The sequence below is a fragment of the Furipterus horrens genome, unplaced genomic scaffold (genome assembly GCF_987537825.1).
Source record: "Furipterus horrens unplaced genomic scaffold, mFurHor1.1.pri manual_scaffold_2, whole genome shotgun sequence".
Taxonomy (NCBI): domain Eukaryota; kingdom Metazoa; phylum Chordata; class Mammalia; order Chiroptera; family Furipteridae; genus Furipterus; species Furipterus horrens.
The window spans coordinates 106,088,750-106,114,307 of NW_028327172.1; the positions used below are offsets into that span (position 1 = coordinate 106,088,750).

Below are 25,558 nucleotides of genomic sequence, written 5' to 3' on the forward strand. Positions count from 1 at the left end.
TTAAGGTTTTTACTGATGGGTAGTATACTAACATTAGTTGTCTACTATTTACTTTGTTAGGAGTTATAGATAGGATTCATATCATAACTTCAATTTTTTGGTCCTTTCTTCATTTTTACCTAACAGCTAATAAACTTTTGATTTAATCAAAGATAATTTTTACATTTACTACAGTTTATATGGTCAATCAAAAACAGAGACTTTTACACAGCCGCTTTGAAAAGAAGTGGAGTAGCAAGTATTCTGTTGTGACTGCCCAATTAAAACATGTCAGCTTCTAGTGTGTATTTTGTGACTTAGTATAGAGAGCTTTTTGTTTTCTTTTGGGTCAGTCCATGGATTTTGGCCAAGGAGGCCGAAGTTAAATATTTGAACTCTAAAGAGGTAGAATAGTGTTAGTGGTGAAGTGTAGTTTGTGGTAAAAATTGGGAGAGGTAGGCTTTTATTCTGGAAAAGATTAAATGGTTATGAGATAATAGAAAAAAAAAATGTCTCTGCTCCTAGTTCCTCTCATAGAGTTCCTAAAAACCCTTATAATTTCCTAAGTAATAAGAGCCTATGAGTGTCTCTTGTTCTAATATTTGGTGTTTGACCCCATTTCTGACACAGGGCTTCTAAAAACCTTGTAAATTCCTAAGTGATAAGAACATTAGGAGCATCTTTTGTTCTAATGAAGTGACTGGGTGGGCTTGTGGATAGGGACTGGTCACCAAAAGGGCCAAGCAACGATTAGAAGATTAGAACTTTCAGCCCCAACCCCCATTATCCAGAGATGGATCAGGGCTGGAAATGTAGTAAAGGAGCATGCCTACGGGAGGAAGCCTCATGTGGTAAACATACAGAAGTGGGGGAAATGGTTTTTTTAAACAATGTTTATTTATATTAGTAGATCTAACACATACTAGTTTATTTTCTAAATGGACCTGTCTTGGTTCTGTCACTTCTGATTCATGTGTTTTTTTTTAAATGCTTTAGTTTCTCCATTCTACTCCATTCCCCCTGTAAAGGATGATGGTGCTTTGAAATATCCATGAACTCCTCCAGTGGTTTTGAAATAACCAGTTTGTTTACTCCTCCTTTAATATGAATCATAGCATTTTAATGTCTGTGATTTCTTTGGCAGTCATTTGAGACATCTTAATGCCTGATGTTTGCATTTTGATATTAAAGATTTTATATCCAACAGGTGTTTTCTAGCATTTCTTTAACGTGAGTCAATCTTCTTGTAGTTTACATGCTAGTTCTTGTAGGTACCTGAGTAGGCACTTTGGTCTTGTCATTGCACAGAAGAGGAAAGCTCTGTGAAGGACAAAGCATCTGTGGTGACATGTGAGCTGACCTTTGAGGGACTGTTAGTGTTTTGTGCCTGAGGATTAAGATTTCAGTATCCTTGGAGGGGCCTTGAGTTATCAGCTGGAGGATTTAGGCATTTAACTATAGAAAGTTATATACCGCTGTGCTCTACCACAGAGGTCCCTTCTGCTTTTAGGATTCCCTCTACCAGAGCCGTCAGATGGTTTCCTAATTTACAGTCTTTCTCTATTAAATCCTTTTAAGGTATCAGATTATGCCATGGTTGGCAATTCTGAGTTCCTGAAAATAACTGAATCACTGTAGCTGATTTTATTCTGACTAGTGGAGAGCTAATGACTCAGAAACACAAATCCCTCTTCCCTTCCATTGCCTATGACAGCCCTCTGCGTGTTCTGGTTCACTTAGTTGGTGCGTGTGGCTTCTTGCGGCCCAGAGCATGCATGGTAAATTTAGATTTATGGCTTTGAGAAGAAAATATTCTCAGGAACATTTTTCATTTTTGGGTTCAATATATGAACATTAAGGTCCAATTAAGTCACCTGTCCCTGAACTGAGAAATTGTACTCTGAACTGTCAAAACTGGTCTTCTTTTCTGATTGTTTAGTTGGAAAGATTTAGTTTAATGATTGCTTAAATGTGGGCAGTCCTACATAGGACTAAACAAGTAAGTGTTTGATATGCTAAGATAGCTTAAATGCTGCTTGGAGGTCCTGCTTGCCTCCAGGTATCTAGCACTTAACTGTAAAGGAAGGTTAAACATACTTTTTATTGAACATTCGTGGGAGAGCTGTCCCTTTGTTTTTATCTTTATCTTTTTATTTTTATTTTTCCAAGTAGAAAAAAGATGGTTTGTGGACTTTCTCTGATTAAAAAAAAAAAAAAAAAAAAAAGCACACGCACACATAACAGGAAAAATGTTATTTTAAAAATCTGGCTCTGGGTTTCTAGTTCCAGGCAGGATGGCGTAAGCACATCCCTCCCTACTGAATGCACCTATAAACCCTGGACAGAATGCTTGGAGCAGCTTTTTGAGGATGCTGGAAAGTAAGTAATGACAGGTAGACTGGGAAAGAAGACCAGAATTCCAAGTACCACTGAATTGGCATTGAGTTCCCCATTTCTCCTTCTGGACCTCTTGCCGTTTGGGCCCCAGAGACAGGCATGGCTGTGGAAGTACAGTGTGTAGGCTGGAGAGCTAAAAAGAAGCCCCTATTGGGGGGATCTCAGAGGAGGAAGAGCTCAGGAAAGCAACTCCATACGAACTATGGGCTCACCTCTGAGTTGCAACTGTGTGGGTTTTCCTACTTAGCATATAGATGATTTTGAGAACCGAAATAACAAACAGACCACCACCCAGGTTCCAGATTGGGCACCATATGGTGCATGCAGCACACACATCCAAATAGTACTGAAAAGGCTTCGAAAACTAAAACAAAATTGTTAACATTCACTAGAAGATTTCAGTAAGACCCAGAGTCTTATACAGGAAAATCTCAACTAACATGGGAAGAGACGACAGATGCCAATGCTGGAATGACATAGACGTCGGGATTATCTGACAAAGGCTTTAGAGAGCACTAGAGTGGGCAACAGAAACCAAGGTGGGGTGAATGTGAGGGCTTAGAATCCATAAATGGCAGAACAAAGCACTGGATTTCCCACAGTGCGACTCTGCTTTTGTTTTCTACTATTAAAGAAAAGTGTAATCTTTAGAGTAGACAATTTGGGGAAACTCAGAAAGGAGACATCTAAGTGATGAAAGTGTAATCCCCTTTGTCATACCAACTGCTGACATTTAATTTGTTTTATTATAGTTTTGTTAGTTAAAAATTTAGTACCAAATATCGATCACTAATTTTGTACATCCTGTATACTTTCCACCCAACTGCTCATAGTGTTAACTGCAAACTATTGGGTATATATTCTCATCTGAGTAGCCAATGGGGGAGAGTCAATTTCCCATTATCCATAAATATGCTATTCAGTTCATAGTTACTTTCATCAATTTAAAGTCTGCTTAGGCTGTTTTCAGGAGGGAAGATGATGTAGCCTAGTGGGTATAATGGGCTTTGAAGTCAGAAAGACCTGAATCCAGTGCTAGCTCCACCACTCATTAGCTGTGAGCCTTGGCTAGGTTATATACTTACTCTGGGCTGGGGCTTTTAGAGCCCTTGCCTCACAGGGTTGTTGCAAGGATTTTAAGTACATATTGGCATCTAGGCCCATATCATCCCTATCATAGCTTGAATACATTAAAAATTATGATGGGCTCAAAAGCCAAGTAGAAATAATCTTAATAATGTAAGTCCACTTGAACCGCTGATTTGCTCTAAGCAGCATTTCACATTTGCCACTCTTCAGCCCTATTTCCTTGGCTCAGTCGGAGTTGATAACATCGCTAAAGATGTCTAAAGACTTTAAAAAGTTGCTTTGAGAGGACCAGAGAGAAAATATACTTTTATCCTCAAAAAAACAAACAAACAAATAAAAATGCCAGATGTTGCTTGTGTGTTTATTTTAATGTGTGGATTGAGGTTCTGTCATAATTTGCAAAATACAGCATATAGTCTTGATATAGTGAATCAGAAGAGACTGCATGTGAAAATGTGCGCCTCAGACTGAATGTTCCCTACTGGAACTGGGTAATCAGTGAGACGTATGAGTGAAGCAATTGCTAGCATGTTGGCCTGACCTTCGTTGGCAGCCGTCTGTCTCGAGAGACGATGGTGTAGCTTCTTAAGAGTCTATCTGCACCGCCGAGAATGGCTGTGCAGTCCGACTCGGGAGTGACACGGTATCTGTCTCCTCCCGTGTTGAATCAACATCTTGCGATGACGCTGGAGTGTCCTCTCCAGTGAAGCTGAAGCTACAGAGCCTGGGCAGGGTGATATGGAGGGTCTGCTGTTGCCCAAGCAGCAGACCCCCCCTCTCTTCGCAGCTGAAGGGTCCAAGGGAAAGACGGAGTCAATACAGCTTGGCTTCACGTGCGCCGCAGGAGTTGCCGGTGTTGACTACAACGTCAAACCGCCTTAGGGACTCCGGCTCCGGATTTTCTGTCGGGGTTTACTCCCTTAGCCTTTTCCCTGAAGAGGTATGCCGCAAGGCAGCGGAGGTTTTTTGGAGTCAGAGTTTTCCTTCTCTGATGTGCCCTGACTGGAAGATCGAACCAGCGACACTTAGCTCGCAGACCGACGCTCAATCCACTGAGCCAAACCAGCCAGGATTTGGCCTGACCTAGGGAGTAGATTACAGAAGAGGGATTACAATTTCACTGTGACAGATCCCCAGTCTGAACCAGATGAGCTCTGTTTTCTGGCTAGGAAAAAAAAAAGTTGAACTTGGTATAACGAGTGGTTTAATTCTCCACAAATCTTTGCAGTACTGAATGGTTTCTCTGCCTTTGGGGCTGCATTTTCTTGTGATGGTAGTTTGATGTCTCTTTTGTGACTGATGGGACAGGGATTGGTTTGCCTAGGGCTTGACCAGCCTGGGAGGAAATGGTATGTGGAATCTAGACATGCCCTTTTGAGGCTGCTTAGCTGTGGTAACCAAGATCAAGAGGGAAGCTACTGATGGATTTTGAGGCAAGGAAATAGGTGGCAGATCAAGTAGAGACTGTCCTGTCAGGCAGCAGAGAAACTTAGTTTTGTCATGGTAGGCTGTGTGCTAACACCCAGGCAGGAAAGCTAAGGGTTGGCATTGGAGGTCAGGTTGTGGGGCAGCCTTCAATCCTGGCTGAGGTGCCACCCGGACCTGGGAGGGCATAAAAACTCTGAGTCCTGGAACTGTGGTTCAAGGTGGAAATGCGGTCAGAGGAGTAGAGTTAGATCACCTGAGCTACTTCAGTAGGAGTATCTGATAGTACATTTTCTGAAAGTAAAGACAGGACTGCTCTTAGTGCCTAGGGCAAGACTGAGTGAGAGGTAGGTTCTGACATTAAAGAGGTTAAAGAGGATGGGCAGTGGGAACTGCAGGCGTTATAGCATCTTCCAGGAGATTTCTGATATGAGCTTTGCTTAATTTTTTAAAAAAATATTTTATTTTCAATTACTATATTTACACAAACTATGCCTAGATCAAATAACAGCTCCCTGCTTTGCTGTCCTCACCCTTGGGTCTTACTTGCAGAGGCTATTAACTTTGATATTTAACTTTGTATTTCTAAATAACATGCTTATAATATTATTTTTATTTATTTTTTCAATCTTGGACATAATCTGGAGACTTCATACTGGGAAAGATTAGCATTCTCTCATATTCTTCACCTGCCCTTTCTTCTTCTTCACCTCTGGATGCTTATCTGTTCCCAAATAGTTGATTTTTAAGAATCAACTGACAGTTAACTACTTTATAATATAAATTATATTTATTTGGTTATTATGACTTCATGTATCATTCTTGCTTTTACTTCCTGTAAAACATTTGGTGTTTTTTGGAGTTAACTATTTCATTTTTTACCCCTTTGTCATAGTAACCTCTGTATTATCTGACAGAATTATAAAATGTAATATAAAACTCATCAGATTGTATTCCCTTTCTCAACCTTGGAGACATTCCTCCAACTTTGCTTCATAGGCCTGCTACATAGCTATCTTGGAAATATTCTTTACCTGTCCTCTATAAAATTCTTGTTTTCTGAATATTCCTTTGTTTTGGAGGCATGATCTTTTGGTAACTTCTGAGAAAGGCAGCATGGGAAGTAAAATATTTTGAGAGCCTTACATGCCTGAAAATTCTTTTTTTCCCCTCACATTTGATTCCTATTTAGCTAAGTATAGAATTCTCAGTTGGAGGTTATTTTCCATAAGAATTGTGAAGGCATTGCTTCATTGTCTTCTAGTTTTCAGTATTGCTTTTGAGAAATCTGATGCCATTCTGATATCTGTTCTATATATATAAACACTTTTCTTTTGAGAACTTTCAGAATCTTTTTTAGTATTCTGAAATTTCAAGATAAAGTGCTCTGAAGTCTTATCAGTAGTTATTCTGAGTCTTTAATAGGGCCTCTCAGTACAAAGCTCAAGGAGAAATCTTTTTCCTTCTTTGAAGTTGTCTAACTTGTGTTTTTTTCTATTCTCTTTTTGGAGTTCTTACTTACTTGTTTTTGGACCCCTTAGAATTATCCCCTCATTTCTTTTTTTTTTTTTTTTTTTTCCCCTTCTTTAGCTCTTTGCTTTTTTGTTCTATTTCTTAAAAGATTTCTTCAATTCTAATTTCCTCTCCGGCTTTTGGAGGTTTTCCCTTTAAATTCATGCTGCCATATTTCAAGTTTTCAAGATAAATTTGTTTGCTTTTCTGAATGTTTGACTGTCACATATCTTCCATTTCTCTAATCACATAAACATTTTTTTCTGCTCCCTGCATGATCCTTTTCTTCGGAGTTTTTTTGTTTGTTTTGTTTTGCTCTTTGTCTTTCATGTTAAGCTTTCTCTCAAATGTATGATGATCCTTGGCCAGCCTTTTATATTTAAGAACGAGGTATTAAAACCCAAGAGACTATGTGTGGGCAAATCTAGTTAACTAGTGGGAAGCTGAACATTTCATTGGGGTACCCACAAATGTTTGTATCTGTGGGTCTTTTGGGCCAGTTTCCTCCAAGAAATTCTCTTATCTTTGGCTAGATATATATGAGACAGTTCTGAAACTGAGGGGAGAGAGGTGTTTTTCTGGATTGGGGAGGAAGCATTCTAGGGGGACTGGACCGGAGGAGCCCAAATGTGAGTGAAAATGAGGTATATTGCTAAATGCAGTGGGATTGAGTGAGATTCTGCCTGGGAACAATGAGACCCCCTCCTAGAATGCTCCCCCCAAGTCCAGGCACATGAAGGACTATCTGAGATATGTGTGCTGCCCAGTATAGCGGGGATCTAAATTGATAGCTTTTAGAAACATAGAATTTATAATCTCTAATATAAATATACAGATGTAATGGTTCCCTTTGAAAAAGCAAACTACATACGAAGATAATTCTGTGCAATTCCTGTTTCTTGGTTGTACATTTTCCTCCTTTGGTTTGGTCTCTTTCAGAGCAAATTGGAGCTTTGGCAGATCAGCACATTGTCCATGTGGCGTGCGGCGAGTCCCACAGTCTGGCCCTCAGTGACCGCGGCCAGCTGTTTTCTTGGGGTGCAGGAAGTGATGGTCAGTTGGGGCTCATGACTACTGAGGATTCAGTGGCAGTCCCCAGGTAAGAATGTCACAGAAAGGAATCTGAGTTTTCAAATGTCAATTGTTGTAAATATTACTTCTTGCTGTTGCTTTGTTAGACTCCTTGTTTTAGTTTCTGCTTTCTTTATTTAATTGCTATTCCTTTGTGCCACTACTGTGCCTATACTGTTATAGTACTTGTCACAAAAATTGTGATTATTTATAGAAGTGTGTATCTCAAGTTAAAAAATGTGAGTATGATTCCACCCTGGCTGGTGTGGCTCTGTTGGAGTGTCATCCTGCAAACTGAAAGGTTGTGGGTTTGATTCCCGCTCAGGGCACTTAGCTAGGGTGTGGGTTTGCTCCTTTGGGCGCATACAAGAGAGGCAGCCAGTTGATGCTTCTCTCTTGTATGGATGTTTCTCTCCCTTTCTTTGTCTCTAAAAGCAATGAAAAAAAATGTGAGTATGATTCCATTTCTATAACATTCTTTAAATGACAGAATTTTAGAGATGGAGCATAGATTAGTGATTGCCAGGACCTATGGATGGGGCAGGGAAGTAGTAAAAGTACATCACCAGGAATCCTTGTGGTGTGGAGACTGTTCAGTATCTTGATTGTTGTGGATACATGAACATACACAGGCGATAAAATTAATACACATTCATAAATGAGTACAAATAAAACTGGAGAAAAATGAATGAGATTAATAGATTATACTAATGTCAGTATTCTGCTTATATTATACTACAGTTTTGCAAAATGTCACCATTGGGGAAAACTGAACAAGTATATAAGGGATCTCTCCATAATTTCTTACAACTGCATGTGAATCTACAGTTACATATCAATAAAAATAGTTGGGCACTATTTGGTATTAAATGCACATGTGAACTCTATTTTAATTTTTTTATATCTGAGAAAACAGAACAGTAACAAAAGTGAGAGCTATCACTCTAATTCCCCCTCCCTCGCCCCATCTATTTTCTAAAATACCCGACTCCTGAGGGCATGTCCACCTGATTCCTTTGTTTCTGTGGCATACATTTAATGAAGAGGAATATGGCAATTTGTGAACTATTAAAGTAGAGAGGAGGAGCTATTCCTAGGCCGCCCAACTCTGCTGGGCAGAGCAAGGTACTTTACATGGACTTTTTTTGTTTAATTCTCACCACACCCCTGTGAAATAGGTACTGCTTTTATCCGTCTTTCACATGAGCAAGCAGAGGAATGTAATTTGGAAAGTAATCATATGATCTTCCTCTTTACTCCTGATTATTATTATTTTTTTAATGTGGTAAATACACATTACAAAATTTACCATCTTAACCATTTTTAAGTGTACAGTTCAGCAGCATTAAGAATATTCACATTAAACACAGTGACCAATCTCCAACTTTATCATGCAACAATTAAACTCCATACCCGCTGCATAACAACTCCCTATTTCTCCTCCCCGAGCCCCTGGCAACCACCAATTTACATTTGGTTTTTGTGAATTTGACTGCATTAGGTACCTCATAAGTGGAATCATATCATATAGTATTTGTCTTTTTTGTGACCGGGTTATTTCAATTAGCATAATGTGCTCAAGTTTCATCCACATTGTAGCATGTGTCAGAATTTTCTTTCTTTTAAAGGCTGATTAATATTGCATTTATAGGCTATATTTTGTTCATTCATCTGTTGATGGACACTTGGGTTACAGCTACCTTTTGGCCATTGTGAATAATGCTACTATGAATGTGGGTGTACAGATAACTCTTTGGTTTGAGACCCTGCATTCAGTTCTTTTGGATATACACTCAGAAGTGGAATTGCTGGATCACCGTGTTGCCCTCCTGTTGAAAGCCATTTAGACACCAGCCATATTCTTAGGGAACTCTCTTCTGTAGCTTTATTCCATTTGTCCCTGAATCAGAGATGACGGGTGGGAATTAACAGAGGGTGTGGTAATGGGTTTAAGTACAGAAGTTTATTTCTTTTTTTAAAATTATACCTAAGAGGCAGGAGGTTAGTGAAAGACCTAATAGAATTATATCATGTAAGATTATATATTTGATTTTTGAAAGTCTTTTAGGAAAAATGATGTTATTTATCACAAGTGTTTTATTTAGTTGGGAATATTTCTGATCATTGTTTGTTAATGCCCTTAAGAATAAATCCTTTTCTGTTTTAGGTTAATACAAAAGCTGAACCAGCAGACAATATTACAAGTTTCCTGTGGCAACTGGCATTGCTTGGCCCTTGCAGCTGGTAATGTAACGTTATGCTAATATTATGTTAATTTTGCAACCAGTTCTCTTTGCATTTTTGTGTGATGTTATCTATCTGGAAACCTTCAATTAACTAGTTAGGGTCTGTGCATTCCTGTTGGACAGTGGCAGTTCTCAGGCACCCTTACTTTGCTCAGGGTGTGAATGATCAAGAAGGTGGTTGCCATAGCTGCTCCAGCTCTCTCACGGGGAAGATGGCAGTGGGCAGGACTGTGCGCAAATGTTCCTGAGTGTGGAGGAGATTGGTTTTTCTTAGCTATAGCTCACTGTCAAGCTCCTTTCCATTATCAGGCACTCCAGTAAATGAAAAAGGAATTAGAGAAATCTATGCCAGCAAATAATACTGTATTCTATGTTAGAATAAATTTGAAGGAAGTCTTAACATGTCCTGTTTGATATTCTGTGGTATAATCAATCCAGTTTATAGCTGGATCTCATGAAGTCCCTGGTCTCTTGGTCTTTGGGTAGTCAAAATAATTGAGCTTAGTGGATCTAAGCCTGGTAATTGGCCTATTCAAAACTGAATTGACTTGAACATTTTATTTTTTATTTGCGTAAATGTTAATAGCCTTTGAAAAGGAGTAATACTCAGCTTATCTCTTTGTTGTTATGACAAGTGGGAGTTTTGGTTATAACAGTCTTATAGCAGCAAGTGTCTCTGCTCCCTCGCTCTTGGGCGGGTTTGGCCTATGTATTGGTCAACTGACAGATGACCCTACTGGGCAACTGTATTGTTCTAAGAAGATTATGTTTAATACCAGTTATCCTGTTCTTATTTCAGATGGTCAGTTCTTCACCTGGGGAAAGAACAGCCATGGGCAACTGGGCCTGGGGAAGGAGTTTCCCTCCCAGACCAGCCCGCAGAGGGTGAGGTCCCTGGAGGGGATACCCCTGGCTCAGGTGGCTGCAGGAGGGGCCCACAGCTTCGCCCTGTCTCTCTCAGGAGCTGTTTTTGGCTGGGGGATGAATAATGCAGGGCAGCTAGGGCTCAGTGATGAAGAAGGTAAGTAAACTCTTCATATGCACCTCTTTGGTTCAAAAACACATTCATTTAACACATATTTCTTGAAGATATATGTGCTGGACCCATGTTAGGTACTAAGGGTGCAGCAGTGAACAAAGGAGATAAACCTTGACTTAGCGAAGATTGCATGTAATGGGTAGGTGCAAACAACAAACTAGTAAATATATAGTATATGAGGGGGTTTGAGAGGAAAATTTCCTGTTTTACTTAACAGTGGTCAGGGAGGGCTTCTCTGATAAGAGGATATTTGAGCAGAGCCCTGCAGGAAGTTAGGTAAGCAACAAAACATGTGTGTTTCTGGGCAAAGAATGTTCTGGTCAAAGGGAACAGGATGAACATAGGCCGTGGTGTGGAAAGATAGACATGGTATGGTCAAGAGTGGAGTGAGCTAGGGGTCAGACAGTCAGTATAGGCCAGACATGTAGGGCCCAGTAGAGCAGGGTCAGGATTTCAGCTTTTTCTCATGGTGAAAGGGGAAGACATGAGGGCTTTGAGGGGAGGAGTGATTTCTCTTGGCTTTGGCCATAGTGGGTCCAGGGGAAGCTGGCAGACCAATTTGGAAGCAGTGGGAGTCAAGTCAGATTTTGTATCTATTTTGAAGATGGGGCCAGTTGGTTTTGTTCACTGTTGGATGTGTGGTTTGAAATAAAGACAGGAAAAGCTGGAAGGATAAAGTTACCATTTAAGAAAAGAGGAAAACTGTGTGTGTGTGTCGTGGGGTGTGGGGGTTGGGGAGGCAGAGTTGGGGTGTGTGGGAAAACCATGAGTTAGGTTTTAGATATATTAAAAATGTTATGTCTGTTGGACATCTAAATGGAGATATAGGCAGGAAGGTGAATACGGGAGTCAGCCATCCAGGGGGACCCAAAATTCATGGTAAGATTGGTATGTGTATTTCATCTCAAGGGCAAATGGTAGTGACATTCTCATATTGATTTTATTCTAGATCGAGAGTCTCCTTGCCATGTGAAACTCTTACGAACACAAAAAGTTGTCTATATTAGTTGTGGAGAAGAACACACAGCAGTCCTCACAAAAGTAAGGGACTCGAGTATTCTGGTTTGTTCTGTGACACTCTGGTGCTGGGTATGACATGGATGATTATCATTGATTAATTATTTTGGTAGTTTTTTTAGAGAGAGTAGTGATGTTTAAAAATAATTCCATGTAAATAACCTTAAAATATGTCTATGTGCAACATTCTGTAATCCTTTAAAACAAGCAATCTAAATATGTAGAAAAGAGCAATGTAATTAGTAATTTAAAATTATCAACCTATTTCTTTTGCTTCTAAAAGAGTCACATCTAGAGAGAGTAAAAATTATTTTCAGGTTGAACAGATACTGTTACAGATTCACTTTAATAAAATGCCTTAACATTTGTTCACATATAGCTGTTAAAAAATATCTTATTTACCAAGGAGTTTGTAGAGCATTTAATTTTTGATATATGAATGATCATGCATTCATCTCATTTCACCTCTTTCTTTGTTTCTCTTTCCTTTTGTTTTGCTTCCTAACACATCACTGTACTTTTAAACAATTTTCAGAATGTACAGATGACACACATTCCCTTGAGCGGTGCTGTCTTTGTTCCATAAAGATGTAGTCTTAAGTTCCTTTTTTATTATTTTTTAAATTTAATGAACATTCAAAAGAAGCAATTTTGGCCAAGGATCATGTGAGCGTAGTGTTCTTGTATAGACCTTTGTGATATGAATTTTGTATATGAAAGGTTTTAGAAGAGTCTACTCAAACGCAGTGATACAATGTAGTCATGTGGTGTTTTGTTCCTTGTTAGAGTGGAGGTGTGTTTACCTTTGGTGCTGGTTCCTGTGGGCAACTGGGACATGATTCCATGAATGATGAGGTTAATCCAAGAAGAGTTCTAGAGCTGATGGGCAGTGAAGTAACTCAGATTGCTTGTGGCAGGTGAGTGCTCCTAAGAGCTTCCCCGTATCTGTTAAGACCCAGAAATAGATCTTGTCCTTGTAGTGATGGAGAATGTGGTTAGACCTAACCACCATCATTTTAAGAAATCTTCGCTGTATGCACACCTGTCTTGAAAGTTTGGAGAGAGTTGGATCTCAGCAGGGTATGGCAAGGAAGGGCGTTAGATAAACGGGACAACATAGGGACACAAGGCTTCTTTGGGAATAAAGAGTAGTAGGATGTGGGGGAGGCATGAAGAAAGGAAAGTGAGAGAGCCTCAGAGAACTTCTAGGAAATTTTGCCTGGTCTACCCTGTTTTCTCCCTTACATCTTAGAGGTCAAATGCAGCAGGCCAGCCAGTGCTTTCTGAGTCTTACTGTCTTCCCCGCCACCTACTGTGTCAGAGAAGGAGAGTATTACAGAGTGCCAGCCACTGCAAAAAGAGTCACATAGAAACATGGGGGAGGCTTTCTGGGGCCATGCCTAGGAATTGCTGTGCTCACATGTGGATGTTAACAGTCAGAGCCTGAGTGTGTATATCTGAAGCTTCCAGAGGAATATTGAAAAGCCGTTTACCAGGCCACAAGCTTGATAGACTTGCAACCTCTGTGTTTAGGTTACGATCAACCTGTTTTGACACTTAGGAAAAGATTCTTACTGTTCAGCATTTAAAACGTGCTTATCATTTGTACCAATTGAATTTTCCTGGAATCATGCAGTACTGAGTTATATCTTTCAATCTATCCCATGCTGGAATCTTATCAATATAAAAGTGATTCAGAAAGATTAGGTGCCAAAATACCCAGCACAATACTTGGATATTTTTGGTATCACACAGAACTAAAATCCCAGGAACTGTGAACACCCTGGGCCTTATGTGGTTTAGTCCTTTGGTCATTTCAACACAGAGAGTAGGCTGTGTGTGGTTATTTGCCTGCTCACTTTATGTTTACATCTCTACATTCATACAGATATACATCAGGTTTGCTCAACTTTTTGATTTTTATAGCAAGTCTTAGTTATTATTTAAATCTTTCTATAAATTTTATTTTGTGCTGTTATGGAAAGACTTCACTGTGAAAATCTACAGTGTACAGAAACATACCTTTAATGTCTCCAGACAAAAAACCTTACAGTTAATTTTAAAGTTAGCACTTGGGGTGCGACTTACAGGGAGAGCCTGAGAAAAGAATGGGAGGGGGCTATTATTTTTAGTAAAGTGTTGCCTTTGTCTTGTGAAGAACACATAAAATACTCTCTTTAGTATGTTTTTGTAGAGGTAGAGGTGTTTTGTTGTAGCTAAGACAATTCTTAATCATAAAAATCCTGAAATTCTTGTGTTTTTTCATATATTCTAAAGTTCTTTACCAACTTACTTTTGTTTGAAGTGTGATTTTTTTCCTTCCCACCATCTCTTGCACAGAAAGAAGTGGGTTTCTACTAATGAATTGAGCAGACAGCTAATATTTTATATGCCTTTTGAGCTGTGTAACAATATTTGGATACTTGATCATTTGTTTTATTATGTAATTGATAAAATGGTGATAGGTATTAATGTTAGTTCAACCATATATTTATACTGTCTGGGTATGTGTAGTTATAGTTCTGTGGGAGAAATAATTTGTGAATGTTCACCAGGTTGTAAAAATCTAATGCAAGAGCTTAAACATTTAAATAAATAATGAAATACATCTATGTAAAAAAAAGGTCAGAATCTGAGTTTATAACTGTGTTCAGTAATTATTTTAAATGTAATTTCTTCCCAGACAACACACCCTAGCCTTCGTGCCTTCTTCTGGACTCATCTATGCATTTGGTTGTGGAGCAAGAGGTCAATTAGGAACTGGACACACTTGTAATGTTAAGTGCCCATCTCCTGTGAAAGGTTACTGGGCCTCCCACAGTGGCCAGCTTTCAGCCAGAGCTGGTAAGAGTGATTTTCATTGGAATTTAATGATATTTTAAATGATAAAAAGGTTGTTCAGAGAACATGTTTCTATTTTTTCCTTGAAGCTTTTGGAGGGAATGAATATGAGGTATTGACTTTTAATATCGATCAACAAATATTTGAGTACTAACTATGCACAGGGAGGGATGTGTAGTTGAGATCTTAAAGAATTAAGCGGAAAATGTTCTTTTGGCCCCAGGGACCTTGGTGGTATGTATACATTTTAATTATTATTGTTGCTAATAATGGAAGTTAATGTTTCCTGAATGCTTAGCCAAGCTTCATTGGTATGCTAAGCACTGAGAATAACTTTAAGCACTAGTGGCAGTTGTCCTCGTGCTGGAGATGAGGAAATTGAGACTTAAGGAAGTTGAGTAACTTGCCCAAGATCACCTAGATCCTGGGGCAGGATTTAAACCCAAGTCTGCCTCATTCTAAAGTCTGTGGTCTTAATGCTTGTACTGTGTTACTTCCCTTTGCTATTACTATTTTGGTTATAACACGACGCAATTTCTTTATATGCCATTTTTTTCTTTCCTTAAAAAATGAGTAACACAGTGTCCATTTCATTGGATCTCAAAATAATGCACTGTGAATAAATCCAGAGGCTGAAATGGAGCTGGAGGGTCATTAAAAGAAGCATAATTTAATAATTAATTTTGATTTGAAGACTATAAAGTGGCACACTTATGGCTTGATCAGGATTTTTTTTGAAACAACAATCATAAGTTTCCTACTAGATTATAAGAAACTTAAGGACAGGGACTGAAGTTTTCCCTCTTTGTAAATAAACCTAGCCTGTAGCACAGGGCCTGGCATGAACTTCTCACTCAGTAAGTATTTGTGGAATGAATATATGAACGTCTAAGAAATGTAGAACTTAAAATATAAATTAAACGAGATTTTTGTTTTGGCAATGTTCGCGAAAGTGAAAGAATGGCGTGGTGTCCTTTGCTCCATTATTTGTAAATTTTTTTCTTAAGGTATTGTACTTAGGCTAGGAATGCATGGATTTAAGAAATGTACCAACTTGAAACACTCGGGTGTTTTACACGTTAATTTGAAGCTGCATGTTTTTGAAGTTTAATTACAACCTGATTTATGTGATCATAAATTTGTGCTATGATGTTTGCCAAAATGATTTTCATAACGTAAGTAGATAAAATTCAATTTATAATGGTAAATGCTGTGGTTTTAGAAACCTTCATGGTAATGTGGGAGCTCAGAGGAAGGCATCAAATAGTGTTCCGATTAGAGGAAGTAGGAGCTGTGTCTTAAAAGATTATTTGGGGTGAGCCTGGGAGAGGACAGGGAGGGAGCGGCCAATGGCAAGCACAGGACCTGCACGGGTCCGAGAGCACAGGTCCGAGTATGCTCTGGGAGGCACCATTCAAGGAGACAGTGTGCGCTGGTGGTGGCAGAAGGAAAAGGCACAGAGATATGAAATACTGTAGTGTGGTACTGTATTAGAAATAAAAGCAGTGTGATGGTATTAGAGTATCACCACTCACACAGTGTGATGGGAGATAAAGCAGGGGGTAGGACACGCAGGTCCGTATATGGCAGGCTTTACCCCGAAGGCGTTAGGGATCACCACACTCAGTGTTGAATTATTTGTTGGGCATATGTTGCCATTTATAGTAGCGGCCGTTTTAAATTGCAGGTTGGTACATGGCAGAGTTAGGATGAAAAACAGAAAAAAGGTCAGGATTACTGGTGTTTGGGGAAGGAGCAGAGGTAGAGTTAGAATGGAGGCTACCATTTGATATATTTATTTTTAATCGCAATAGAAACAGTTGTGGGCAAAGGGCCAGGAGACAAGGTTTTAGAACTTCTCTGACATAATTAAAATGGTTAGGAAAACATGTGAAGAATGTTTTGGAATATTAGAAAAGGGATCAAGGAAAAGCTTTAATTATTGAAAAATATGCTGTTGAAAATTTTTTTGACAGATCGGTTTAAATATCATATTGTTAAGCAGATCTTCTCTGGAGGCGACCAAACTTTTGTACTTTGCTCCAAATATGAGGTAAAATTTTCTTTTGACTATTATTTTGGGGATTGAGTGATGATGAACCAATATTTATGTTAATAAATAATTACATGGAAAACATAAGTAAATAATGATATGAGAGCAATGTGTTACTCTTCATTTTTACCAGTTTGATCTTATTAAAATAAGCAAATTAGACCTTGAGGAAGTTAGCTTGACTTTGCTTCCTTGAAGTGCAATTTTTTTTTCTGGCATTTTAATCATAGAGTTCTAATTTATAATTTAAAATTATTTATATCTACATCTGTTCCAAAAGAGATTTAAGGAGATCTAGAGAGCTCATACTTACTTTGGCATCATTTGATTTCCCTTTTCTTTCCTTCCCCCTGAAGTAGTGAAAATACTAGGTGTTTGGAACTTAGTGGGATTTTTTGATATGATTGAGTATATACTAATACAGAAGAGATACCCCAGGGTTCAAATTCCCTTCTCATTTATAATCTGCTCATTGCAACCACACTAAAATTTCCCTCATATTTTCTCCTGCATCACTGTATGGGTAAGTCAGGAAGAATGACACTCCAGTATCTTGAAGGTAGGAGAACATGGCCCAGTTATCTGCAACAGTACTTTAATTCATTGCTTTGTTCCTGGATGAGGAAAATGAGTCTGAAACCAGCACTGCAGAATTGATTTGTGTCCTCCTCCATCTCTTCTACTCTTGTGCTTCCTCTCTTGTGCACTCTGCTCTTACTCAGCAAGCAGTCAGGGAGGACCAAACATGCAGTGCATTGATCCTTGTCCTGTCCTGGAGGAGCAGGGAAGGGGCCTTGATGATAAAGGATTTCTAATTGGTTGGGAATAAAATGAGGAACTGTGGAGACAAGGAGCCCTTTCAGCCTTGGAGGTTCTCCCCATCAGTCTGATATTTTGCCATCTTTAAATATGAAACGTTCTTACTTTCTAGTTAGTATAATTCTATGGTTTTGGTAGAAAAGGCTGTGGTGGAGCCTGAGGCTGCAGGTCGGACAGCTAAAACCGACGATTAGGTATTTTCCAGGTCAGCAGCCTGAAGAAGGCTCCGTCTGTGCTACCATCTGGGGTGACGTGGAACTCTGGCTTTAGACATATTTTAGGCCCAGCTTCAGTGCTTCACGGAGAAATCTTGAGGAAAACTGAGATTATTCTGTGTTTCTTCAAGATGCCAATTAAGTTAAGGGCGAATAACACTGCATTTTTGCAAGTTAATAACTTTTTGTTTACAAGTAGTAGAGTTCGAAGTATTCATATTTCCAAGAAACTGACTTGAATAAATTATCCAAAATATCCAGTAATATTTTTCCTGTGCAGTTCAACATAAATCTTAGTTTCCTTCCTTTTTATAAATATGTTGTCTGGTATACATGGTGCAGTAAAAAGTAGGTGTATAGTTGCTCATACATGCCCTGGCTGGTTTAGCTCAGTGGATTGAGCGTCGGCCTGCGAGCTAAGTGTCGCTGGTTCCATCTTCCAGTCAGGGCACATCAGAGAAGGAAAACTCTGACTCCAAACAACCTCCGCTGCCTTGCGGCATACCTCTTCAGGGGAAAGGCTAAGGGAGTAAACCCCGACAGAAAATCCGGAGCCGGAGTCCCTAAGGCGGTTTGACGTTGTAGTCAACACCGGCAACTCCTGCGGCGCACCTGAAGCCAAGCTGTATTGACTCCGTCTTTCCCTTGGACCCTTCAGCTGCGAAGAGAGGGGGGGTCTGCTGCTTGGGCAACAGCAGACCCTCCATATCACCCTGCCCAGGCTCTGTAGCTTCAGCGTCATCGCAAGATGTCGATTCAACACGGGAGGAGACAGATACCGTGTCACTCCCGAGTCGGACTGCACAGCCATTCTCGGCGGTGCAGATAGACTCTTAAGAAGCTACACCATCGTCTCTCGAGACGGACGGCTGCCGACGACGAGTTGCTCATATGGAAAATAATACAATAATTAATAAGTAATAATTAAGAGTAAGCTCTGTGTTTCAGGTACTCACAACCTACTTTGGCACCACCACCCTTTATATAGTTGGGTTTTTAAATAAATTTTTAGTCCATTAATCCTCTCATGAAAAATCTGCACGATCACCACAGATTAAAGTCACTGAAGAATAAAGACTCTTTACTCCTTCTTTTGGCAGCACCAGCACTGGCCTTTGCAGCACCCCCACCCCTCACTTCCTTCCTTCTGCTGTCTTCCTCAGGTTGTCTTGTACAGACCATGTCTCGCACGTCTATGTTTGGGTTCATTTTTCTTTGTCCAATCTAAGGAATCATAAATCGTGCCAAAGTCTTGCCACCACCAAAATGGGTCCTGAATCCAAACACAAAGATGACATCTGCTGTGGTCTTGTACATTTTTAGCTAGTTTTCTCTGAATTTCTGTCTTAGATACTGTTGCCTTCCCAGGGTAAAGGACGTGTTGGTCATGAACTTCCTGATCTGGGTATTTACTGGGTTGTTCATGATGGCAGCCGATCCTCAAGCAGCCAAGGAGGAAAAAAGCTGTAGTTGAATTTTAAACTTACTATAATTAACACTATTTGGACTGGCAAAGAAAACATGGATGAGAAGGAAGGGAATTAGGGCACTGTTAGTGAAACAGGGCAGGCTATAGTTTAAACACTTGTTAGGAGTGGTGTGCATTACAAATGTAAGCTACCAAAGGAGAAAAAGAAAATAAAATGAGAATATTACTTTGGAAGGTGTTGCTTTAAAAAGAACAAAACAAAACCTGAAACCTGTACACTTTTACTTAAGTTATTAACCAAAGATTTTTGTTTAGATATAGAGACTGATCAAATCATGCTTACCCTGTTACTATATCACATGAAGAATCACTTAAAGAACCAAGAAAAAGCATCTGTGTAGTAACAGGCTTCATTTTTTGTGTGCAATACTGAGTCATTCTTTAATGTCAGGCATTTGCTACATACATTTGGTTCTAGGTCTTGGCGATTTAGTAAATGTAAGCCTTAGCTTTTCCCTTTCATCTTGTTTCCTGGATAGGACTGAAGAGGGAATGTGGTTGTGCGGGAAGTGTGAGGGGGAGTGTGTGTGTGTGTGTGTGTGTGTGTGTGTGTGCGCGCGCGCATGTGTGTGTGTGTGTCTCTTTCTCTCTCTCAAAGCCTGATAGGTGACATAATCCTTTTTCCTAGAACAGTTATTCCAGCCTTGGTTGCCCATTGAAATCACCTGGGGGCCTTAAAAAACTGCTGATGCCTCTAGAGATTCTGACTTAATTGGTCTAGAGCAGCGGTTCTCAACCTGTGGGTTGCCGACCCCTTTGGGGGTTGAACGACCCTTTCACAGGAGTCGCCTAAGACCATCGGAAAACATATATGTAATTACATATTGTTTTTGTGATTAATCACTATGCTTTAATTATGTTCATTTTGTAACAATGAAAATACATCTTGCATATCAGATACATTACAATTCATAACAGTAGCAAAATTACAGTTATGAAGTAGCAACGAAAATAATTTTATGGTTGGGGGTCACCACAACATGAGAAACTGTATTAAGGGGTCGCAGCATTAGGACAGTTGAGAACCACTGGTCTAGAGGATGACTTGCTGCCGAGTGTTGTGAATGCTCTGGTGATTCAAAGTGTAGCTAAAGTTGAGAAACTGTCCTAGACCAAATTTTTCTTTTTGGCCTGTGTGTAATTAGAAGACATTGATTAGAAGAAAACTGATGCTTTTTCTTAGGTCTTCAGATAATTCTGAAATTGTACTTCATTTAAGGTATCTGTGGTTTATTGGATGGACGTGGATTGAAGAATGAGACAACTCCATGGCTAATTTTATTATAAGTTTGTGTTAGAGTCTGTGTTTAGCTGCCCCTTGAATGGGGGAAGTAATTAAAGTTTACATAACAACGATGGTTTTAAAACCAGGATATGTTTGTTTGTGCACAAATGTCTACTTTGTCTTAGGATTTTTCTCTATGTAATTCAAGATATCTTTTGCTCTCTCAATAGATATCTGTGGCCATTTTAGTAAAATAATTATGAAGAACCAGATGATAAAAAACTTTGGCAAGCATCTCTGATTTGTTACATGCCCTTCTCTTTTTCCAATATAACGATACCTTAACTCATGACTATGGGAAAAACGAAGAAAATTTATTCTGAAAGTTGTGTTTTTATGTGTAGGTACAAAGGAGGAAAAAAATGAGCATTTTATGAATTGATAGATGAATACTCTCATGTTAGTTTTTCGCTCTTTTGTACAGGCGAGTTTGGGAGGCATAAAGCACTTTCAGCTTTTTCACAGTTTTAAATCAAGAACAGGATTTGGGGAAAATCAGTTGAAAAAGAAATGTTAGAAAATCAAAGTGCTTATATTTTAAAAATCTCACTGAGTAAAGGATGTATAGTGCTGAGCAACATGGAATTTTTAACGCCATTATCGACATGTCTTTTTGCCACCTTTATAAATTTATAGCTATATACTTGGAGCAAGTAATTAAGACGCATTATGTTTTTATAGATTATTTGCAATATAGGTTATAACAACTCTTTAAGTAATATATTTTGTTGGAGTTCAGTGAATAGATACGACAATGATTAATACCTTAAAAGCCTTGACAGTGTAGTGATTCAAAGCAGAGGGGAAAGAAGTCTGGGAAAGTCATATTGGGTTGGCTTCTCTGGGAAACAGACTCTGAGACTGAGATTTATGTTCAGAAAGCTTTTGGGGAGTGCTTTGTAGAACGACATCTACTTAGGGATGAAGGAGGCAGGGTTGGGCAGAGGGAGAAATTGCATGACCGTCAGTGTAACTAAGTCCCCAGCCAGTCTGGGGAGCTTTGAGGTTGGGATGGCCCTTCAGACAGTCCTGAGTTGAGGCAAGGGGGCTGGGCCTTCGTACTACACCTCTCACTGCCACTGGATGCAAAGGAGTGAAGCAATTTCTGGAGAGCAGCCCAACTGGGAGCTGTCAGGAGCTTACACTCTCAGCAGCTGGGAGAGTGAGTGCTCCCATTCTGCAGGGTGGGGGACATCTGGGCAGTGCTCCCCAGCCCTAGGAAGTGAAACGCGAAATGGAGAAAATATGTCAAGAGGAAAGGAGAAAAGATCCATCCTATTTAATTTCCCATTTGCTCTGTTACATTTAATTTTACAGAATTCTTCTCCTGCTGTTGACTTCAGGACTGTGAACCAAGCACAGTACACCAGTTTAATAAACGATGAAACCATAGCAATTTGGAGACAAAAACTCTCAGAACACAACAATGCAAATACAATCAAGTATGTGTCTGCTTGTTTTCTGTCATTTTATTTTTCTCAAAGTGTAGTGATATCTTCTAGCTTAGTAATTTTTTCTATTTCCATATTGAGGTTGTGAATATAAACAGTGTTATACATTTTAGGGAAACTTTTTTTGCATATATTTGTTCGGGATTTGGTGCCCTTATCCCAAATAACACAATAGGTTGCTCCTCCATTCTTCAGAGACTGTATTCATCAGCCTGCCTTGCTCAGATCTTAAAAATCCTGCTGAAGGTCTGAGTTGGCCTTTTTCCCTAGAAAACTCATTGTTATTGTTATTTGACTCCAAGAGTTTCTTCATATGCATGTTCCAAAGCGTCCTAAATGTAAGACCACTGCTATCTTACCTAATTGGAATAATTTGTAGATTTTCACAGTCAAAATGATTAGTTGACATGGTAATTCAGTGTCAAGTAGTAAAAACTATTGAGGCTTTTAATCTATTTTATTTATTTTGTTTGTTTGTTTATTTATATCCTCACCCAAGTACATGTTCATTGATTTTAGAGAAAGGAAAAGAGAGGGAGAAAGAGGTAGAGAAACACTGATGTGAGAGAGAAACATCGACTGGTGGTCTCTTGTATGTGCCCCGGCCAGGGACTGAACCACAGCTTAGGCATGGGCCCTGACTAGGAATTCAACCAGCCACCTTTTGGTTAATTGGATGACATTCCAACCAACTGAGCCACATCAGCCAGGGCAATTTTATTTTATTCTTAAAGGAGAATTTTTTTCTCCCCATTCTCACACATTTTCATTGCTTTTTCTCAGCGTTTTCATTTTTCTGCAGAGTCTCATTCTTGGGAATGAATGAACCACACTCTGTATACTAAGCAGTGGTCATTCCCAGAACTGTGTGTAATACATCTGGCTTTATGGTGTGGATTGTAGTGGGGCACTTGACCAGGGTCTGAACTTTGGGGCACACTGGGGAATCATTGGGAATGCCCTAGAGCAGCTCACGACTATCCTCAGAATAGTTATTTCTGCTGAGGCGTTCAGGCTAGAAGGTGACAGGGGAAAAGGAACGGGACTCACCGTGGAAGGGGTGGGGGACTGTAGACTTACTCTGCATGACACTTTGCTAGTTCTCAGTTTTCTTATAAAATGAAAGGATGGGAGAAAAATCTGTGATGATCTTTCCTGACCCAGATTCTCTGATTAAGAGAAGTGACTGAAACAGCCTCCTCAACCATGTGTTTGTTTTATTCCTTCCCTTTCCCTATACTGAATAAGAGGGTTCAGGACTCCTGACACACAATTTCACTCAGGATCGTCAAAAACTAGCTATCTTCTCAGAACCAGTATAATCTAGGTAATAGGAATACAAGCATTTCACTATTCAGTTTCTTTTTCAGATAGGCAGCAAAACAGAAGGAAGTGATTGTGCAGTTATTAATTTGCAAAGATAATTTCTGTATTTGGGAGACAACAGCTCAGCTTTTCTGTTTTGCTTTTATTTAGTGTTCATGTTTAGAGGTGAGGTAGAGAGTGTCTTAGATGATTGGTGGTAGAAGAATGTTCAAGGTCTTAGCAGGTGCAAGAGTTTTTCTTCCTGTAGCTTTGATACTCTCTTTTTATTTTAACATGACTTATGGAAAATTTAAGCTCTTGTCCATTTTGAGATGTGACACAATGTTTTTTTAAAAGCAAATGTATGTATATTTTCCGAGCCTTCACTTGGGGAAGAAAGAGCTGCTAATAGCCCTGGTAGGTGTGGCTCTGTTGTTTGGGTGTCATCCCACAAACTGAAAGGTCTTTAATTCTATTCTGGGTCAGGGCACATGCCTGAGTTGCGGGTTTTGTCCCCCAGTTGTGGCATGTGCAAGAGGCAACCGATTGATGTTTCTCTCTCACATTGAAGTTTCTCTCCCTCTATTTCTCCCTCACTTTTCCTCTCTAGAATCAATAAAAGAAAAAAATTTATTAAAAAATTTCTATTAATGAAACCCTAGAATAGATATCTATTGCTGTTGCTTAAATAACTATTCATAATTATTAAAGGCTCTCCTCCCCTTTTCTCTCTGACCAGTGGTATTATTCAGATATTATCTTCTGCAGCCTGTTGGAATGGAAGTTTTCTCGAGAAAAAGTAAGTGATTTCGAGTCTTAAAAAATATCCACATGTGATGCAGATACTTACTCAGTAAAGGCTGAAAGACTTCTGTTCTCTTTGATGGTGGCTGGCCTTAATTCAGTGGATAAGCTGATGATTTGTGCAGAAATGAGAATGCCTAGTAATGATGAATGAGAAGACATCAGGAAGGGCCATGCTGATTCATGCCTGGTTGGTAGAGGAGCAGATTAGCAGAGAGGCTTGTATCTCAGAAAGACTTGTATAATTAAAAGTAAGATTTTTCAGGATATTCTAAATGTTACTACTTCTACCATGTTTGCAGTATTTATTCTTGAATTCTTAATTCTCTAAGTAATATCATTGATTTATTTGGTTTGCTATCCCAAAAGATTTTATTTTTCTCAAAAAGAGTGAGCTTAGGGGGAAGGTCTAAGGAGACTTCAGGACTTCTTGAACTCAGGTCCAGCCCAGGTCACTAGGAAATTACATTTAGGCTGAGCTCCCAGGTAGGAAATAAGAGCGTTTTTTGACTTGGCCTTATCCCTTCTGCAGGAACCTGATACAGCAAAAAGGTCTTGTCATGGGTTTTGGTTTTTTGGTGATCCCAAGTTCTGACCTCTCCCAAGAAGACTTAAGACGTCATTTCTGTGCATGAACCCCACTCATGCATCCCACCCAAATTGGGTTGCATCCCACTGTAACTAGGTTGCAAGAGGCCACTTCAGAAACTCTTCAGTGAGATATAGATAGCTAATTTATTTATTTGCATCATAAGGGCATTTGGAATGAGCTTATCCAATTCATTTCAGAGTCAATATTTAGCATTTTCCTTCAGGGAAAAGTATTCTGGATCATGCTGATTTGGGTCTTTTAGAACAGGCTGATTTTGCTTCCCCAGGGATATTTGGTAATGTCTGGTGATATTTTTGTCACCATGGGGAAGAGTATGTTACTGCTATCAGGCAAAGGCCAAGGATGCTGCTAAGCAGCTCACAATCCCACCCACTTAACAAAGAAGTATCCAGCCTCAAAAGTCAATACTATCAAGGCTGGTGAAACCTTGTTCTAGAAGGACAGCTTTTATGAAGGTTGGGAATGGCTCTTGGCCAGATTTTTTAGGTTATCCATCCTTAGTATCATGGATTCTGTAGGTTCTGGGTGAAGCTTTTTTTTTTTTTTTTAAATGACAATGGTGCTATTTCAGGAGTTCTGTTCCTCCAGCTTATACGGAATGCATCATAAGAAACCAATTAAAATGAAGACCAGGTTTATAAAGCATAAGTATATGTATATAAAATAATTTCCTTTTTTTTAATTTTGTTTTTCTTAACAGCATAGCAAAATTATATCTAAGCATATGGAAGCTTACATATGGGACCCAGAATTAATTTTTATGGTTTGGGCAGATTTGTTTTTGGAACCACGACAGCAAAAGACCCAACAGAGCCCTTTTCTTGGTTTTACAATTTAGGTTCCAATACATATAACTATGATTAAAAAAAAAAGTTAGAAACTCTACTTATGTTTTTATAAATTAAAAT

At 39.2% G+C, this 25,558-nt stretch overlaps 1 protein-coding gene across 2 annotated transcripts in view; it reads left to right on the forward strand.

Annotated features, from left to right (window-relative positions):
• The window catches only part of HERC3 (HECT and RLD domain containing E3 ubiquitin protein ligase 3), a 112,511-nt gene that overhangs the window by 25,327 nt on the left and 61,626 nt on the right, over positions 1-25,558 (forward strand). For both annotated transcript variants that reach the window (XM_090266295.1, XM_090266296.1), the window contains exons 4-12: positions 7,342-7,501; positions 9,641-9,717; positions 10,519-10,740; positions 11,708-11,799; positions 12,562-12,692; positions 14,459-14,619; positions 16,593-16,669; positions 21,795-21,919; positions 23,973-24,032. In XM_090266295.1, coding sequence (XP_090122421.1) covers positions 7,342-7,501; positions 9,641-9,717; positions 10,519-10,740; positions 11,708-11,799; positions 12,562-12,692; positions 14,459-14,619; positions 16,593-16,669; positions 21,795-21,919; positions 23,973-24,032 — 1,105 coding nt within the window. The remainder of the gene's footprint in view (positions 1-7,341; positions 7,502-9,640; positions 9,718-10,518; positions 10,741-11,707; positions 11,800-12,561; positions 12,693-14,458; positions 14,620-16,592; positions 16,670-21,794; positions 21,920-23,972; positions 24,033-25,558) is intronic.